Source organism: Bombyx mandarina, chromosome 09, assembly GCF_030267445.1.
Source record: "Bombyx mandarina strain Sakado chromosome 09, ASM3026744v2".
Classification (NCBI taxonomy): domain Eukaryota; kingdom Metazoa; phylum Arthropoda; class Insecta; order Lepidoptera; family Bombycidae; genus Bombyx; species Bombyx mandarina.
The window spans coordinates 12501802-12522712 of NC_143216.1; the positions used below are offsets into that span (position 1 = coordinate 12501802).

The following is a 20911-nucleotide window of genomic DNA, read 5'->3' on the forward strand; positions in this document are numbered from 1 at the left end:
GACGCATCAAGTCTGCCCCTTCCAACACTACATGACGATCACGACCACTCTGTCAAGAGTGACACGACTGAGAAGAAGAAATTAATATATAGATACTTAGCCATCGACAGAACATTTTTTTGGCCGGGGGCCGAACCTCCTTCGAGGTCCCCGCGCGTCCCCTAGGCGTATGTGGGAATGAACGGTCCGCAGATTTTAGGAGCGGACCGCGGGGCCAAGGCAACTAAAATGCACCAGACCTGAATAATTTGAATTAATTATCTCAGTTACGGAATGAGAAGTCTTGCTTGGATACGCCCAGCGATCCATTCCGAGCGTCCAGACCTTTACGTAATGTAACGTAATGTTCTTTACGCAACATTCTTATAAATGGTGGTCGGATGACTTGTAAGTCCGCACAGGTAGGTAACCACGCCTACGCCTATTTCTGCCGCGAAGCCAATGCGTTCTGGCTTGAAGGGGCGATGCAGCAATTTCTTTTTTATTGCTTATATGGGTGCACGAGCTCACAGCCTACCAGGTGGTAAGTGGTTACTGGAGCCCATAGACATCTACGACGTAAACGCGCCACCCACCTTGAGATATAAGTTCTAAGGTCTCAAGTATAGTTACAACGGTTGTCTCACCCTTCAAACCGAAACGCATTACTGCTTCACGGCAGAAATAGGCAGGGTGGTGGTACCTACCCGCGCGGACTCACAAGAGCTCCTACCACCAGTAAAAACTGTTGTACTTTAGAACTGAGAGTTCGATCGCGTATTTCAATTCGGATGATGGCATTTATATCTATGGATTCCGGTAACCACTTAACACCAGGTAGGGAGGGCATGATCTCCTAAACCCGTTTAAGCAATAAAAAAAATCGATACGAGTCTCAGATTTTCCAAGAAATGGATTACGACCACGAGTTTCGGTGATCGTAGTCCTCTGCAAAGAAACGCCTATGATCCTGGCGAGATTTAAAATATGATGTTTAATTTTTCTATCTAGAAAACTGTTACATACAAGTACTAGCTAACATAGTGAACAATTTAGGTAGGCTTGTGGAAATTATTCAGCGGTAGGCAGTGGCTTGGCTCTGCTCCAGGTATTACTGACGTCCGTGTGCGACGGTAACCCCTCACACATCACAGTTAGGTGGTATGCTGCTAAAAGGACAATTAAGTACAAAAAGTTCAATAATAAAATAGATGGTACCAAGATTTTTTGTATGACCTTATCTGATTTCAACTATCCCGACCTTCGAGTGGAATCCGGTGTGGATTGAATCCCATACTACAAGTGTTAGGGTGTATCTGTATATGAGGCTGTCAGCGCAAAAGTGGCCTAACCCACAATTTTTCATATTCGTGCTTACGTTACATTTTTTTAAATATAATAAATTTTGATGCAAAGCTGACCTATATCTAGTTTCAACCATAGATAACAGATGGCTTGGTAAACATTATTTTTGCGCGTATTGTTTTTGCCAGCGAAGCAGTGTAAAAGTAAATTCAAACCTCGTTATCTCCGTACTAACTATGGTAAGTTTAAGCCACTTTTGTGCTTAAAGCCTCATATATAAGCCCGCGCGGATAGGTAACCATCCTACCTATATCTGTTGGGAAGCAGTGAAGCGCTCCGGCTTCCAAGAGTAGTTAGAATACACTTGAAACTTCGAAGTCATAGTGGGTCGCGGCATTTATACTATAAACTGCGATAACCCTTAACAACAGGTAGACCATGAGCTGGTTAACCTTGCAATTATTTTCATCGCCTTACTTGTTATGTTGGAACTGTTTTTTATCTATTGGTAAGATCTACGAAGATCAAATTAGATCCGATTCAGTAAATATCTTTGTGAGAGATACGTTCATGATCCGCGTGCTTAGTGCGAGTTTTTAACTTCTCGATCACGTTAAAGTTAACACAAATTTATATGGCGTTGGAACAGCGCCCCCAACGGCAAACAAAGGGAAACTAAAAAGAGTCGAACTGAGAAGTTAAGAACTCGCACTAAGCATACCAAAGCTTGTTAATGTTTTGTTTATAATCGCTCAGGGCAATGGAGCTCTTGTCCTACTGGTTTCAAGTTGATATCGGAGCCTATAGCAATTGCATCTTGGCCGTCATTATGTACTTTCATTTATGTTGAATATTTTTTATTTATTTGATTTGATTTGATCGACTGAGACATGAGACGGAAATCTCAATTGTTTTTTTACAACTTAGATGGGTAGACATACATCTATCTATAACGTAAATGCGCCACCCACCTTGAGAAATAAGTTCTAAGGTCTCAGTATAGTTACAACGGCTGCCCCACCCTTCAAACCGAAACGCATTACTGCTTTACGGCGGAAACAGGCAGGGCGGTGGTACCTACCCGTACGAACTTATAAGACGTCCTATTACCAGTAACTAGGCAAGTTATATTTGTGCGGGTTTCATTTTTATTACACGACGTTATTCCTTCCCCGTGAAAAATTATATCGCCACACCAATCCGGGATACAGCCGCGCACCCGTAATCCAACAATACACCTTACAAAAAATAAATGTGAAATTAAGCCTTAAAAACAGTTCTAATCATGTCTAGGACTCGCCAAGCCCGGAGAGGATACTACACATTTGTATCTGAAAGAATACGAAGCGTTCGTTTTGTAAGAACGGCTGATCTCCTCAATTTCAAATGCAATATCCGTGTTACCTCGTCGCGCGGCGGCATCGGTTCGCCATCCTTGCCTTGCGACACGTTACACATTACACGAACCGAGTCTAAATTTATAAATCTATATTTAACTCGTGTCACACACGACGACTTGTTATTGCATACGATTATTGCTATCGCACGAATCTCGATTTTACGTGTCGTTCGGGTTCGGTTTACGGGTTTATATCGGTATTACAGTGCTTGTTGGTTAGTTGGAGGCCGTGGCGATCTGAAAATTTGATGACGTAATCTGTGGGTATAAATGGCGGCTTTTGTGACGTAATAAATAAATAAAACTTTGTTTTAGCTGATGTAATTTGGCAGAAAAGTTTGCAGTCAATCAGCCTCATCGTCCATCTTGAGAGAGAGAGAGAGAGAAAGATAGAGAGAAAGAGAGAGAGAGAAAGATAGAGAGAAAGAGAGAGAGAGAGAATAGTTTTTATTGCACACCATAACACAATATACATTCAAAAACAGTCAAAAACCAGATACATACATACAATAGTATACATAGTACAAATGTACAATTGAAGTATGAGGTTGACGTCTCCAGTGCATTAAAATAACGGTTAGTCTTTGAATAAGCAATGTAGTGTTGCCACAGTACGTACATAAGTACTTCAAATAGTCGGGGAAAATAATAAATGTGGAGATTATAATTTTGTTACCCAATCTATTTTCTTTTAGTACGTTTTAATTTATGACAGAATTGTTGTAAATCATGATAATGACTCAGATTTCTACAACAAGCAATGACTTTACATATAACCTGTCAATTTTGGCCGCGAAACAGATATGATTTCCGGTTCGAAGGATACGTTTGCGTTGTAATATTCATAAACTCTGATAATATAAAAGCGAACCGATAGATACCTTAATCGTACGGTGTTAGAATTAAAATTGACTTGTATGATTTGATTTATTATACAAAGAAAATATCCATGGGCTAGCTCTAATTGAGAGTAATACGGAAATGTCTATGAGTGAGCTCCAATTGAGTAATACAAATAAAAATGTTTTAAGAAATGTCCATCATATAATTTTTTTTATTACCTCGACCTGAGTCAGTCATATTATGTAGCAGAATGTAATTTTTTTTTTCAAACATCAAATTTGCACATGTATCAACTATCAATGACAGTAGATTTATTCTATTACAGCGACTTACACCCGTATCTTTAGTCGTTTAAACGAGCTTAACTCGACTCGACTCAACCTCCAACGCGCGTTTTGGTATGATTAGTCGTAAAAATAAACTCCACTCAAACGACCTTGGAAAAATTTCCTAACCGGAGTGAAGTAAGCGAACTGTCAAGTCAAGGTACGTCGCGACGTACCTTGAACGTTCCTCAAGGCTGGTTTTCTATCAATGTCCAAATAGTATGTGGACCGCAAATGGAAATATATGATATTGTTGTGCAATGGCCTGGATCTGTGCATGATTCCCACGTATTTTGAAAATTTAAGTTTGATAATATTTATTAATAAAGTAAATAGTTCGAGGTTAGACATTGGAAACTCTTTATTTTATTTACCTACATAAGAGACATATTTTGCTTACTACCTGATAAATAAAGTCAATGCGATTATAAGTTTTATTTATATAATAATAAACTGGTGGTTGTGGAAAAGCACTTCAACAACACGATGCAACCAAAATCACACAAAAGCGGCGAATAAAAATACAAAGCCGGATCGGAAATCTAAAATAATAATAGATTAGAAAATAAATAATACACTTTCAGATTTACCGCACGCACACATATTTACGAATAACTCAGCAACCAAAACATCAAACAAGTTCATCTAGTGTCAAACAGACAGCGGCAGCTTGACTTTGACATTAAACAATGACCATAGACTACAGAACTCTATGGGTTTGATGCTAGCTTGATCAAATTTTCATCATTATTACCTCACTCGAGGACAGTTGAGGAATATTGTAATGGTCGACTAAAAATACCAAACTCGAGTAAGTTTGGAGGGAATTCTCGAGCATCATCGGATGAGTTAAGAGTGGAGGACTATTTTACGAAACGTCTAAAGATACGGGCATTAGTCTTGATTGATGAACAAAATAAAAAATCATGATTAAATAAATATTAGTTCGTTTGGATAATAAAGCGTGTGTTTTTAATTTTAAAACGACATAAATTTATTTTAACACGATTATTAATATTAAGCCTAATAAAAACTATTTTATTTTATTTTATGATTGAAGGATTACTGGTGGCCCGGAGGCCTTTCCAGTTTCACCAGGACAGGTGAGCGAGCAAAGACTCAGCCAGGAGGGGTGGGATTTGCTAACAGCTGCCCGAGCGCCTCCGAAGGAGACCTAACAGCTCAAGAGTAGCTGCTTCGCGAATGAATCTACTACCGGATCGGAATCGCGACCCGCTGAGAAGATCCGGCGAGAAACTCAGCGAGCTGATTCATGGGTTAGGTTGCACGGCGAACTCTTTGTCGAGTTCGACGAGTACGGTTACCGAGGTCCCTAAGCCTGCTCCTAGAGCTGAAGGCGTCTAGTGCAAAGGTTATTGGATCTGATGGATCCGTAAGGACGTGTCTAGGGCGTCGACGGTGACTGGCTCCTGCATGATCAGGATTCGGGGAGTAGTCAGCGGCGGCTACGATAAGGCGATTATCATGACGCATAGCCTTATCGAAGTATCGTTCCGACGCTGACTTCATGTATTTCCGAATTGATTCGAGGCCCAGGTCGTCGTGTAGGTCAACGTTCCTCACGAACCACGGAGCCCCGACAGCTAACCTGCAAAAGCGGGATTGTAGGGATTGGAGGGTGTCTATGTGTGTGTGCGGGCCGCGTGAGCGAACACCACACTCGCGTAAGTCATGACGGGCCTTATGCAAGTTTTGTAAAGTGTCACCTTGTTCCGAAGGGACATTTTACATAAAAACTAATAAATAAAGTATATGTATGGAAAATTTAATGCGTATAATTTGGATTGTTGGCGACATTTAATGCAAAATTGCGGGTCCGCCTGGCAGCCTTTTGGTATTGATAAATAATAACAATGTTCTTTACTAGTTAATAATGTTGAATTAAGTGATTTGAATGTTTTTTTGAAAAAACAATTAGCGAAACTGCTCGTTCGGTTGCAATTTCGTCCGTGTATAGGCCATGTTTTTATCTAACTAATAATAATGCCTCAATTTTCGTTAGATTATCATAACAATCATGAGTGTATTTAATAACTATACATTGTAACTATACTGGAGACCTTAGAACTTATATTTCAAGGTGGGTGGCGCATTTACGTTGTAAATGTATATGGGCTCCAATAACCACTTAACACCAGGTGGGCTGTGAGCTCGTCCACCTATCTAAGCAATAAAAAAATGTAAATTAAGATTTAACATGCAACTGGGGAGTGATTAAGTGTTTTTATTTTCATTGTCAATAGTATGAGATAAGTTGGAATCAAGTACTAAACTCGCGCATCATGTATAACTCTAGAAAACACCAACAATTATTTACATAAACTACAATTTAGATAAATTATGTACATTGATTAATATATTTTCGAAAAAAAAAACAAAATTCTATTTTTATTTTTTACTAGCGACCCGCCCTCGCTTCGCTGCGGAAATATGAAATTTTATTATTGATAGTTGAGTCCCGCGATGTTACCCGCGGTTATTGTCGTATCGCGGGTGACGCCGCGGGGCGAAGCTAGTCTAAAAAAAGTAGCCTAAGTTACTCCTTATATCATCAGCTATCTGTCAGTGAAAGTCCCGTCAAAATCAGTCCAGCCGTTCCAGAGATTAGCCGGAACAAACAAACAGACAGACAGACAGACAAAAATTGTAAAAAATGTTATTTTGGTGTATGTACCGTATATATATTCATATACATGTAGTAAAAAGCGGTTATTTCAATATCACAAACAGACACTCCAATTTTATTTATATGTATAGATTTTTAGAAATTGTTGAGCAAGAAGCAATTAGCCAATGGCCAGCACTTCGTGTTACCCAGTCCTATATAGATATAATGAAACACTTATTCTTAGTTTTTACTGTAGCATAAAAGCGAGCGAATAGAGAGAGAGAGCTAACATTTTTAATGCCAGAACAATTCCCGACGAAGGCGTGTAATGTATACAGCCACGTCTTACATCTCCACGACTAGATGAATAATATAAGGTTTTAGTGCTAGAACAATCCTTTGAACTCACCCCACAATGTTGCTTCTTACAATGGACGGGATTTCCTTTGTTAGCAACCAAAGCGATTCGTAATTCATACCTTTAATGTAATTTGTTTTCTTAATTATACCTAATAGTGTTGTCGACATTAATTTTATGTAAATTGATGTACTTAATCGTTACTTTATGTACTTAATCAGTATGATTTTTCTACCTTCGGTATTTCTATTTTTTTTAACTAATAAGCTAACTTAAAAAAACGAATTTAAAATATAGCATTAGACTTTTTTAAATCTGGAAGTAAATAATAAACAAACGTATATATATATTTTTTTTTGTTGTTGCTTAGATGGGTGGACGAGCTCACAGCCCACCTGGTGTTAAGTGGTTACTGGAGTCCATAGACATCCACAACGTAAATGCGCCACCCACCTTGAGATACAAGTTCTAAAGTCTCAAGTATAGTTACAACGGCTGCCCCACTCTTCAAACCGAAACGCATTACTGCTTCACGGCAGAAATAGGCAGGGTGGTGGTGCCCACCCGCGCGGACTCACAAGAGGTTCTACCACCAGTAAAAAAATTTAATCTTCAAATGACACCTTGGTCGTTCAGGATAAACGTCCATAGTATTCGAAACATCGAACAATTTTTTTTTGTTAGTGTTACTAATAATCTATGTTAGTAACTTAAAAATATAACGCATTAATATCTGACTCTATTTAATACAATTTTTTGAGTCTTTCCTAAGTTTAATTTAATTAATGTTTATTCTACATTATGTGTACAATTAGCGACAAACGGAGAAATTATGTAGGTACCGAGCAGAATTTTTAATGCAGTTTCTTATGTTTAATCATTATCTTCCGTCATTCTTCTTTGTTTAAATATTAAAGAGCAAAAAAAATATATATGGAATTATATAGTTCGAATTTTAAAAGCGAAAATATTTTTAACGAAACACGATCGATGTTTATAAATTGGTTTGTTGTTATCTCGGACTTTCAAGGCGAGTTCGTGGATTAAATTGTATTGAAATTACGGGCTACCAGCACCTTCTATCACGAAAGCACGAGTGATTTACCGCCTTAACCGCAACAAATATGCTTACAATACGCTTGATAATTCACTTGCTGTGAAAGATAAACAACGCGATGTAACCCAAACAAAACGTTGAAGCTTATTAATATAAGAATGATTTACGATCGTATGTCTCGCTTCTTTTAAAAATACAACGCTTAGTACAATCAATAAGCATAATATTTAAAAAAGTCTCGGTAACGCGACTATGATTCGAGGTTATAGAACTTGCTGTAAAATGATAGGTACCATCTTTTGAAATACAATTCCTTGAAAGTGATACTGTCATAGTATGATGTCCATCGGTTTTCGATTTTCGTGCTGTAGACACAATTAAAAAAACTTTTACGGTGATAATTATCTACATTTGTTTTTTATATCTTTTTTTAGTTCGACGTGTGCGCAATATTCAAAATGGCCGATGGCTATGAAGTAATCTGTAAAATATTTGAAAAGTTCGGAAATAATATTAATAAAATAAAAAAATAAAAAAAGAACACGGAATTAAATCTTAAAAGTATATAGTTTTAATTAGATCCAGTGAATCTCTTAAACACGCCATCACAGCTCACCCGTGTCTTTTTACTAGTGTAATATTTTTAGAGAATTATACGTACAAACTTAACCTCGAAACGTTTATAGATAAAATCTAGTTTGGTGGTGTAAGAAGTTTATTTTAGTTGTGACACACAAAAATCCCGCGTCTCTAGAGACTCATGACAAATGATATGTTATAAATAAAACGGATTCCCTTTCGGTCGCCCGCCGCTAACGACAAAAGATCTCATATTCCGACGCTTTAGACTATTGAATCTCTTTCCAATTTTCGCCGATGTACCGAAATCTCAATGAACTTAATTCACATTATCACTTTTTATCTCGACGCGATTGCCAATGCGAGCCTTAGTTAGTATGTGCTAAATGCATTCGTGAAGCAGCTGCCTTTGAGCCGTTAGGTCTCTTTCGGCGGCGCTCGGGCAACTGTTAGCAAATCCCACCCCTCCTGGCTAAGCGCATGCTCGCCCACCTGTCCTCGTGAAATTAAAAAGGCCACCAATAATCCTCCTTTCTTATACAAAAAGTATGTGTTCGGAATCCTAATTCTCAATTCAAAAAAGTCGTCACCGTTTCGCGCCAAAAATAGTATGATTGTGGTATTTAATTTTCTTTACAAAAAATGGAACGTGGGACTTAAACCAAGCCAAAGTCACATTGCTCGATGCGAATACATTATCCGCCTTATCTTTTTTCCTATCTATGCTGATAGCCTTGAGAGGCTATTTCAGCTACTCCTTGACATGTGGGTAGCTCACGGGGCTCAAACCGGGAGTGTTGGTAACACTGACCCTAGCAAGAGCAGTGCTTAGCAGAATCTGCCACCGGATCGGAAACACGACCCACTGAGAAGATCCGGCGAGAAACTCAGTGGGCTCGCCTTATCGTTTATTCCACACAAAACTCCTACTTACTGACGTACTAATATTAAAATTATATAATTTTAAGACTCAATGCTTATCCCAAGCTACATTTTATTTTTCGGTTTTTTATTTGGTAACTTAAAGTTAATATGACATCTACTCCTGAACGCTCACCATTGGTGGCTTTATAATAAAGTTGTATGACGTTGGGATCGCTGGTATCAACATTTAAAAATCGAGAACATAAAGAAGTGAGTGCTTCTAAATATTTCAAAATATTTTGCTGTACCTTTAGTATGGAACTTGCATAACACCTAAAACCACCGACAAATAAAAGTTTTCTACTTAAGCTACATACTTTAAAACGCCATCTCATTTACGTGGCGCCTTAAAATGGGTGCACAAATGGGCCTGTGAAAGGTGTACGTAATATGGGACAAAAGTCCGGTTTTAATGGAGCGATGTTCTGCGCAAACTCCGCACTAGGCTTTCAGCGTATATCCGGGACAGTGTAGCCGGTTATATAAACGATGTTGCCAGGTGGCTCTACAGAAAATACTCTAATTTAACTTATGTTTTAGTTTGTTTATTCATAGGCTAAAGGACGGAAACAAAGGTTGCAGGTGGCGTACCGAATCTCTGGACACAGAATATCAAATGACTTCCCTTATTCTCTTATTCCTGCTATAGTGACAATGGCATCCCATAGGTCTTCCTAGTGATTATCCCCATGGCCCCTCTTCCATGATGACGTGCAAACGCACATAGCCCACAAGGTCTCCAGTGCGAATTTGATGGTAAACGCAAATTGCGATATTTTGTCATCTATTTTAGAAGTGATATCATTTGATGGATTTTGTATTCTGTATGAGACCCAGTATTTCTCAAAACATTTTGAATCTAATAATATCTATCGGTTCGAAGATTTATTGAACCTTCCTTTCATTTCCAAAGCGTGCTTATTCATTTGGATAATTAATCTGCGAAAATGTATAGCCAAAACATAACTTTTAAGTAGCATTTTCTTTCTCCTTTGTTTCCCAACTGATTTTCTTTTCTTCTTTTTTTAGTTCATTTGAGGAAGTTTAGTGTTATCAATTTTTTTTTTATTGCTTAGATGTGTGGACGAGCTCAGGGCTCACCTGGTGTTAAGTGGTTACTGGAGCCCATAGACATCTACAGCGTAAATGCGCCACACACCTTGAGATATAAGTTCTAAGGTCTCAGTATAGTTACAACGGCTACCCCACCCTTCAAACCGAAACGCATTACTGCTTCACGGCAGAAATAGGCAGGGCGGTGGTACCTACCCGTGCGGACTCACAAGAGGTCCTACCACCAGTAATTACGCAAATTATAATTTTGCGGGTTTGATTTTTATTACACGATGTTATTCCTTCACCGTGGAAGTCAATCGTGAACATTTGTTAAGTACGTATTTCATTAGAAAAATTGGTACCCGCCTGCGGGATTCGAACACCGGTGCATCGCTAGATACGAATGCACCGGACGTCTTATCCTTTACGCCAATTAAAAAAACGGTCAAAGGTTTTTCAAAATGTTTTAAGTAAAACAAAAGTGATAACACAACAACTAATCTAAGCCCTGAAGCATCAGAGATTAAGATCGAATTTTCATTATTGACAGTAGCCAACATAAATAGGTTAGCCCACATCTTACCAAACGTATTTCAAAACAACCGGTGAAAGGTTTCTGTACATTTTAGTAGCTTTTTATTTTGAAACTTCATCTTCCAGGAAGCAAACTAAATGGATTCTTAAAAATTTCTATCTAAATATAAAAACTACTTTTACAGTCTCCGTCAGTAATAGTACTTTTCATTTTGTGTATGATTCACAAAATCCGAGGAACAACTTTAGAGATAATGTTCAATTTATTTAATGAGCATATTAGTCAATCGGGCTCCGAAATCTTCAGACACTGGTGAACTGAATATCAAATTCATTCACTGTTCTGGAATTAATCGAGCGAATGGATACACCGCTCATAATTCCGAGAGTCGTTTTTACTGGTGGTAGGACCTCTCGTGAGTCCTCGCGGGTAGGTACCACCACCCTGCCTATTTCTGCCGTGAAGCAGTAATGCGTTTCGGTTTGAAGGGTAGGGCAGCCGTTGTAGCTATACTTGAGACCTTAGAACTTATATCTCAAGGTGGGTGGCGCATATACGTTGTAGATGTCTATGGGCTCCAGGAACCACTTAACACCAGGTGGGCTGTGAGCTCATCCACCCATGTAAGCAATAAAAAAAAATTAACTCTCTCTAACATAAAATCTTATTCATCCACGGTCTACAAGGTCAATGCGTGGGTTAAATTTTATCGTCCATAACCCTGAGACAGACCGGTTTGTATAATTTCCAATTCTGGTGGTAAGAAAACCACAATAGCCTTAATACAAGTTGCTAGAATGAGTTTCATGAATTTCTCCCGGGAAACAATCTCCCGTTCTAGAGAGGAGAGCTGTTAACAATAGAATTGCAGCTTCTACTTCCTGCCTTTGGATAAATGATACCATTAGCGCAAAAGTGGCCTAACTCACAATACATATTCATGCTTATGTATTGCGATTTATTTAAAACATAATAAATTTTGATGCAAAATCCGCCTATGCCTAGTTTACAATCCGTAGATAACAAATGAGTTTGTAAACATTATTATAACGCGTTTTTTTTGGCCTACGAAGTATTATAAATTCGAACCTCATTATCTCCATACTAACTATGGTATGCTTAGGCCACTTTTGCGCTGACGGCCTCAAATAACCTTTGGACTTTTCAAGTAATATCGAGTATCTTTCTTAAGGTTAAAACTAAAATTATGTCGTAATAGCAGAGAAACAGTGAAAACGTAAATCAAACAGAACTACATATTTCCTAGCGACAAAATTGAAATGTTAAAAGCATAATGTCAAAGGTAAGAACTCTCGTTACGGGTAATCGGGGTAGTTCTTCGAAAGAAATGTCGTGGTTACGCAATTCCTCGTGATATTTGTTGAAAACTTTACCGCCAGAACTGCTGTAATTAAATAAAGCACACAATTGTTACATTTTCGTCGGAAAGTTTTTAATGTTAATAACACATTTGTAACAATTTGGTTTGTAGAAAAATATATTTACCGATATGAGCTACAACGACATTTTTGTTTCTTTCAAGATTTCAGGAGGCCCGTACTTCTTGTGATTACTTCCATACAAACCATTTTAATCAAAATTACTATTACGTTATAATATATAATATATAATGCATCAGTTTTCAAAGTCCCTATTATAATGATATTTCATCGACATCTCTTTATCTTAACTGTTAAAATTTAATCTTAGTTGCTCAAAAAGAATAACTAATAAAATAATTATTTATTTAATTACGTTTTAATAATTATAGTTTTAATCTAGACATTAAGCCCAGTTGTTTCTTTAGGTAATTTCTGTCGATGATATTTAATTTTGTTTTGCTTATAATGACTGTCCAATGCTCTCTTTGGTTTTGAACTAAGATTAAGTCAAGCGAAAACAGCTAAAACGCTGTCTGATCACCCACTAACCGAGACATATGTATATAAATATAGTATCCTAGTTTGCCTAGATCTATATGACCAACGTATATGGGTATGTTAAAAAAAAATCCCTGAAAATATTTAATGTATGAAGTATTTTTGTCTAAACACAACCCATTGTTTTATTCTACGGAATTCCACAAATGTCGCTAAGGTCGATTTTACTAAATGAAAGAAAAAAGGCAGTTTTACAACTGCGATTCCAAGTTCCTACGTTTATGTCTTCGATGTACGATATTTATGACCGCTTTCTGTCGTATTCCGGGGCCTGTAAAAGTGTTCTCGGTAGCAAAAAAAAAAAAGGCCGTCAGATTGGATCCGGAAAATGTACGGAGTTTGACCTATTTTCTTAGGGCAATAATCTTTTACGGTCTTCCGGCTTTTGGGATTTTCTGGAATATTTCAGAACGGTAATACGCCGGAAAGGTAAGCAATAACTCGGGTATTTAGTTTTTGCTACAATTGCTTAAAGAAAAAGTTTGCAATTGTTTACAGAAAAATGTTTTTTTTTTTTTTGTACATATATCGATTCGTATTTTTGACTTTAGACTTTTTAAGGTTCCTGACATACTTTGTTGTTTTTATTAGACATGAATACACTAATTAACCAGATGAATAAGAACTTGTTTCGGTTACCGCACGGGAAAGTAGCATAATTTTGCCTTGTGGTTGGAAAGATGTGACTCACAGGACATTCGGGATGGTGCCGTGTAGATGTATAGGATTTGTATCCTGTACTATACACGAGTAGGTATATATATAGTATAAAAAAAATCAACCTTTAAAGTTTCGAGATTTACCATGGATTTCACTTATCAAACCGAATAAAAACATCGATACTTATACCTTTTTTTTTAAATACAACATTAATACAAAAGCATCAGTTACAATGACAAAATATCTCTAATTTATCTGTTTAATTATAGTTGATGGCTTCATTGTTTATGGGCACATAAAAGATAATTAATTACATAAATGATAATGATTCCTTTACTTAAAAAAACACACACACATAGAAATAATAGAAAGAAAAATGTCATAAATCTTCGCCGAGTGAAGGCGACCTTGGCGCTGGGTGGGAACCTTTCTGCATAATTGGATGTCAACCAATGTAAATGGATTAGCCTTGTGCACTCGTACCGGCCTAATCCAATAAACTCGCATTTTTTTCCGGTTCATGTTATATAAATAATTTGCGTATATCATTGAAGACGAGTTGAGCTTTTTGATATTGACCTGAATGCGCGCACAAGGTGTCTTTCTCGCTGCAACCACGGTTAGCCTTTCGAGTTAGTAGTCCTATGAATACTATTTGCTTTAGAAATTCATATTTAAGAGTCAAATTTGTCTAGTGGTACTGGTTTTTTTTTTTTGCTTCGATGGATGGACGAGCTCATAGCCCACCTGGTGTTAAGTGGTTACTGGAGCCCATAGACATCTACAACGTTAATGCGCCACCCACCTCGAGATATAAGTTCTAAGGTCTCAGTATAGTTACAACGGCTACCCCACCCTTCGAACCGAAAAACGCAGTACTGCTTCACGGCGGAAATAGGCGGGGTGGTGGTACCTACCCGTGCGGACTCCCAAGAGGTCCTACCACCAGTGATTACGCAAATTATAATTTTGCGGGTTTGGTTTTTATTACACGATGTTATTCCTTCACCGTGGAAGTTAATCGTGAACATTTATTAGGTACGTATTTCATTAGAGAAACTGGTACCCGCCTGCGGGATTCGAACACCGGTTCATCGCTACATACAAATGCACCGGACGTCTTATCCTTTAGGCCACGACGACTTATATGGACTATAGCGCTTCGGTTTTTAGGTTCGATTGTAGCTAGTTTCTTAGTTAAGTTATTTGGTTTTCGAATTGTGGGTGTACTTAAACATATACTCGAAATAATTTTCAGATTAGGGCAGTTTAATTTGGAAATATTTGTTTTGTAGCATGCGGGCAAACGAATCTCTGACATCCATGAATTAATGCCTTGAGACAAGTGATTTTAATCTTAATTGTATTGCTTAATGATTATGACGTCATCTTTAAAAGTGAACCGCGTGACTGATCGCGGTAGGAGCAGCCCAGATGATTGTACTTACCACCGCGGGCCCACAACTAGGGAATAATGTCGTTCAAGACGTCATTACAGACTGTTAAACAAATTCTCCCATCTGCATGTAACTAGAATAGTTCCTAAGGCTACAAGCCAATAAGTAGAAAAAAAAAGATGTGTGGTGTCGTGGGACACCGGATAGGAACGAAGTTCCTTATTATAAAAATATTAATTTTAAGTTGTATTCAAGATATAAAGAAAATAATTATTCGGGTAAACATTTTTATTATGATTTTTTTATTGATAAAAATAAAATAAAATAAAAACTACTTTACAAAGTTGTCAACTTTATTTTATTCACAATGATTTATAAAAAATATATAGTAATAATATACAAAGAAACAGCTGTTTATATGAATAATAACCGTCATCACGTAGACTATACATTAGACACTGTATAGCCATTATACTAAGACTATACATAAATAATAAAAATCTTACGTTACGGACGTTTTTTCCCGGTTAGGGTACCCCTCCGCATCGTCCCATAAGGAACTTTGTTCCAAAAAATGTCTCTCTCTCTCTCTCTCTTCATAACAAAACTTCACCAAATGCATCATAAGCATTCGCACGTGACAGCATACACTAAAGCAATGACGCAAGAAATCTATTATAACGGTGAAGTTCTTTCATGAACGACCCAGAATAAAACATACTTCAGAAGATATAAACGTCATTCGAAGTTTTAGTACTATGTTAAGTTTTGCCGGCAAATTGCCAAGGCAGTTAAGTGGCAAGTCTAACTTTCCGTCTTCCGCCAGGAAGTTGTGCACTCGACCGAGATGAGTTTAAAACCTATTTGCTTCTCATCTCATTATTAAAAAGTTTTCCGTTTGACTGTCTTATGTCGGGAGAATTTTATGACCTTTCCCACAAAATATCCAAAGTGTTTTACCTTAAGTATTTTCCTTTTTAAGATCACTTGAGCTTATATATATACATGTAACCTGTTGTTTTGGCCGCATCTGTTTATCTAAAATAAATTAATGTGTCTTTTTTATTCGTGACTTAACCGTGACAATATCCATGTACCCATGACGATACATAGAAAACAAACAATCATGAACGAAGGCGAGTTTTTTCTTTCCTTTTTCTTTTCACAGTCTGTTTATTGAAATCTATATTTAACATAAACTTTATCAGCGTTTATAACACTTTTTTTGTGTATAGAAAACCACGGACATACCAAGAAATCGAATCTCTCATTTTTTATTCTAACACCAAAATCAAAATGACCAATTTAATAAATAATTCAATTAGGAATAGCTCAGAACCAAGAATGGTATGCATAATTGCCCTAATTGTTACTTATTGGGTTCGTGAATCTCAATTTACATTCATTAAACATTATTTGTCTTAAATGACATCACCGATGATCCCATACATATATCTACCTATACATATATCTAGACAGATGGGCGAGCTCACGTTCAGTGTCATAGATTATACACTTAATATATTTGAGATTCAGTGTGCTTAGTGCGTTTTTTTAACGTTCTCGATAACGTAAAAGTTAACAAAATTTTTGTATGGAGTTCGAACTTTTGCCTACGTTTGCCACTAGGGGCGCTGTTTCAACTCCATACAAATTTGAGTTAACTTTTACGCCATCGAGAACGTTAAAAAACTCGCACTAAGCACATTGCTTGCTGCATTGATGTGTAAAAAAATACATATATTTCCTTTGATTCGAATTTTGCCGCGCTGATGGAAAAGGACTTCGGGGTAATGTGGGCTGTGTATGTAATAGCAGTACCACCCTCTGAGACTAAGCCCCATTAGCTCGGCCATCACACAAGGCGAAACCAAAATGGCCCCATGAGGTTACTGGCAATTAGGAATGAAAAGGCCGTGATAAAGATGAAAACTATGGCATTGAGTGAATTAAAAAATATAATGAATTTAATTTGTTATTAAAATTATGGAACTACCTACATTACAATGAAATAGACTTTAAATGTCGTTTCTTTGTTGCTACGACCACGCTTTTAGGACCATATTCTTCATATGAAATGTTCCCCAATTCCAAGACCTAAAATAAAATAGCGTTCTGTTCAAAATTAAACTTCTTATTGGAACATCCTATAGAACATTATTGAGCATCTTTCGAATATGAGAAGATCTACGGATCTGTACATTGCACATTCTTCCCAATTTGGTGGATCGCAAACCGTTTATAATCATACGAATAGTAAAAAAAGGAAATACCGCTATTTTTGTACTGAATGGATTCAAGTTGCTTACCTATACTGGTAGACAGGCGTTAGTTTTAGAGCAGATTAGAGAGATAGACAGTTCTTTACCTTAATAAAACAGAATATCGCACTAAAGTTCTCTTCATTGAAAAATATTTATGGAATTCACTTTCATATTGTAAAGTTAATAAATAATATTATTAATCCTACATTAAAGGGTAATCCTAAAGTGGCTCTGTCTATTTGTTAGAATTTCATGTCCAAGCCACTACGCCGGTTTTAAACAAAGTTCGATATGGGAATATGTAGTTTGAACCCTGGCTAAGAATATAGGTAACTTTTTCAGCCACTTATAGGTGTAGTGCACGCAGGTGAAACTTCAGAAAACTAGTAATACATCTATATATATAAATAAAATTGGAGTGTCTGTTTGTAATATTGAAATAACCGCTTTTCACTACATGCATAATATATATCGGTACATACACCAAAATAATATTTTTTACAATTTTTGTCTGTCTGTCTGTCTGTTTGTTCCGGCTAATCTTTGGAACGGTTGGACCGATTTTAACGAGACTTACACTGATAGGTACCTGATGATATAAGGAGTAACTTGCTTCTACATCAAGGTTCGGTGAGAGCGATTGTTGACTCTTGAATTTTAGTCAAACTAATGAACTTTTACACTCGTTAATGCATTTCAGTCTTCGATTATAGACTTCATTAATTTCATGAGCATGACCAAACCGCTGTCCGATTTTAATTATGTTTATTAGTTTCAACTGTTGTAAAGGAAAAGCTTAAGGCGACGAACTTGAGATTAAGAATTTACTCAATGTACGAGACACGCTACAAGGTAAATGTCGTCACCCGACTCGCTACATGGAATCAACTATTTTCAGTAGCGGTAGGGTGTTTTGACCCGCACGGGAATGTCCCACACACTGTCTTCTGTTTCTGCCGTGAAGCAGTAATGCGTTTGAAGGGTGGGGCAGCCGTTGTAGCTTAGAACTCGGACTTAGGACTTAGATCTCAGGTTGGGCGGTGGCATTTACGTTTTTTTATGTTTATGAGCTCCGATAACCACTTAAAACTGTTAAAACTATATAGAGCAGTGGTTCCCAAACCTCTTTTGTCTACTGCCCACTTTGAGAATAAATTATTTTTTATCGCCCCCATTTTTTCACATACCTAAAAACCAACCTACTTTTAAAAACCTACCTTTAGGCCTGCAGCGCCCACAAGGGGGGGTTATCGCCCACTTTGGGAAAGGCTGATATAGAGCATAATGTCATACATCAGTGTGTGCAATTCAAATAAACGTGACAGAAACGGGATGTGGGAATTTAAATAAAGCTGCCTAAAGTTTTGCGTGTTTTAATTTTGGCATTATTATGATTCCAGGTAGTGTTGGTGTTCATTCTGAGTATAGCATCGCTCATCATCTACTTCATTGACGCATCCAGGTATTAATCTAAACTTTTTAATTAATAACGAAAACGATTTTTTTTATGTAGCCAAAATTATTAATTTGTTATATCTTGCAATAACGCTGAAATAAAAGGAATACGTGAGTTGAATTCCTAATAAATGTGGTCACGGTGTTTTTGCTGATTATAGTCCAATATGTGTTTTTTTTAGCTTTTATGTTTTTCTTTTTTTTTCTTTTTCTTTTATGTTTCGCTGGAATTTGTATTTAGATTATTGGCTTTAACGTGGACTGTTCGTGAATGTTATTAGAGATCGGGGTCGGGGTGGATTGCTGGCAACGGGATGTAAACTGCACAATGCATCAACACAATACACTATTTCACACACTAAAATCTCTTTCACGTCTACGTTTCTGTTTGTATCCTCTCGCTGTCACGAATCGACCCCCACCTCTTTAAGTCGATTAAATCTAACGCCATTTCTAAATGTATTTTCAGTGAAGAAGTCGAAAGATGCCAGAAATGGAGTGACAATATCACTCAGCAAATCGACCTTGCCTTTAACATATTTTTTATGGTCTACTTTTTTATACGAGTGAGTGTATCCATTATAAATTAATTTATGCTTAATTTAGATAATGGAATTTTTTAATGATTTAATAAATTAATGTTTCAGTTTATAGCGGCTAGTGACAAACTATGGTTCATGCTCGAGATGTATTCGTTTGTAGATTATTTCACGATACCCCCATCATTTGTATCGATATACTTGGACAGAACGTGGATAGGTAAGAGATATTTTACAGCCATTTATAATTGACACGTTGAACGTCACGGGGCCAAAACAATGGACCTAGCGTACTATACCATTCGGGCCAAGCAAAAATCGGGAAATCAGGAATTTTTCTACTGGTGATAAGACCTCTAGTGAGTCCACACGGGTAGGTACCACCACCCTGCCTATTTCTGCCATGAAGCAGCGATGCGTTTCGGTTTGAAGGGTGGGGCAGCCGTTATAACACCAGGTGGGCTGTGAGATTGTCCACCCATTTAAGCAATAAAAAATCTATTATCAACTTGAGATTTTCATTCTGAAATTTATAAAATGCAATAATTTGCACGGAAGATAAACATTTGCAACTTATACAGTCTAGTTTTTTAAATATTTTAATAGGCTATTATAATCTTGATAAAAACTACAACTTTCTATTACATTTGAAAACAAAGACACTCGGTCCGGCTAAAAGCCTACGGGGCTCACTTCCATACGCGTTTTGTTTGGTAGCTGCAATCCGTGGCTTATAGGAAGCGTTTACGTTGGAACCCAATCACGGCTCACAGGTGACCCACATGGCCTGAATGAAAATACTCGATTTTTCATGTGGCATTCAACGTTTTAACCAAACCTCCTGCCTGCCTCCTACCTTCTTACTTTTTAACATTATTAGAAATGATATCGCCTCTATTGGCTAATTAGGTAGGAATCGGTAGGAAGGTGAAGTTAGCGAACAAGATAAGAATTACTGCAACGTTAATTGTTTAAGTCAAGGCTGGAGTCTCTTGGAGCCTTTTACTAGCCGCATAAATAAATATATTTTATGGTTATTTGAACTTAGAGATAAAGTAAATAGCGCATAAATTTCTTATTTAGAGAGTTCAAGTAATAAGCTGTTACTTTTTAAATATAGGATTGTATTATTGTACCAACACAAAATTGGGTTTAAAATTTTGTATTGACAGGATATTTGTCTGTATCTACGATATCTACAATCCAACGTAACAAAAAGTCAGTGAACTTCTTCAATTAAATTATTGTTACATTGGATTATACTGGCGTAAATTCGATACTAAGGACATCGTAGCGTGAACATTTGGAGGAATCATCAATTACATAGCCGTTCTCAATGATATTACAACTATTTCAACATGTGGTTACTGTCAGCATTTATTTTAAAATTCTAATATTCGTTTTACCCGATATCTTACGAATTTATTTGTTTCAGGTCTGAGATTTCTCAGGGCTCTGCGTTTAATGACCGTGCCTGATATTTTGCAATACCTCAATATATTAAAAACGTCAAGCTCAATCCGCTTAGCGCAATTAGTTTCTATATTTATATCAGTGTGGTTAACAGCCGCCGGTATTATTCATTTGGTAAGCATTACGAAGATAGTCATCGTTTTCTCTGATTTTTTCACGGAGCGTAAAATTGTCATACTTTGGTGTTTTTTGA

At 37.0% G+C, this 20911-nt stretch overlaps 1 protein-coding gene across 5 annotated transcripts in view; it reads left to right on the plus strand.

Annotated features, from left to right (window-relative positions):
* slo (calcium-activated potassium channel slo) overlaps positions 1-20911 on the plus strand; it is a 78930-nt gene that overhangs the window by 32532 nt on the left and 25487 nt on the right. For all 5 annotated transcript variants that reach the window (XM_089729924.1, XM_089729923.1, XM_089729922.1 and 2 more), the window contains exons 2-5: positions 18652-18713; positions 19176-19272; positions 19354-19465; positions 20681-20832. In XM_089729924.1, the coding sequence (XP_089586050.1) occupies positions 18652-18713; positions 19176-19272; positions 19354-19465; positions 20681-20832 (423 nt within the window). The remainder of the gene's footprint in view (positions 1-18651; positions 18714-19175; positions 19273-19353; positions 19466-20680; positions 20833-20911) is intronic.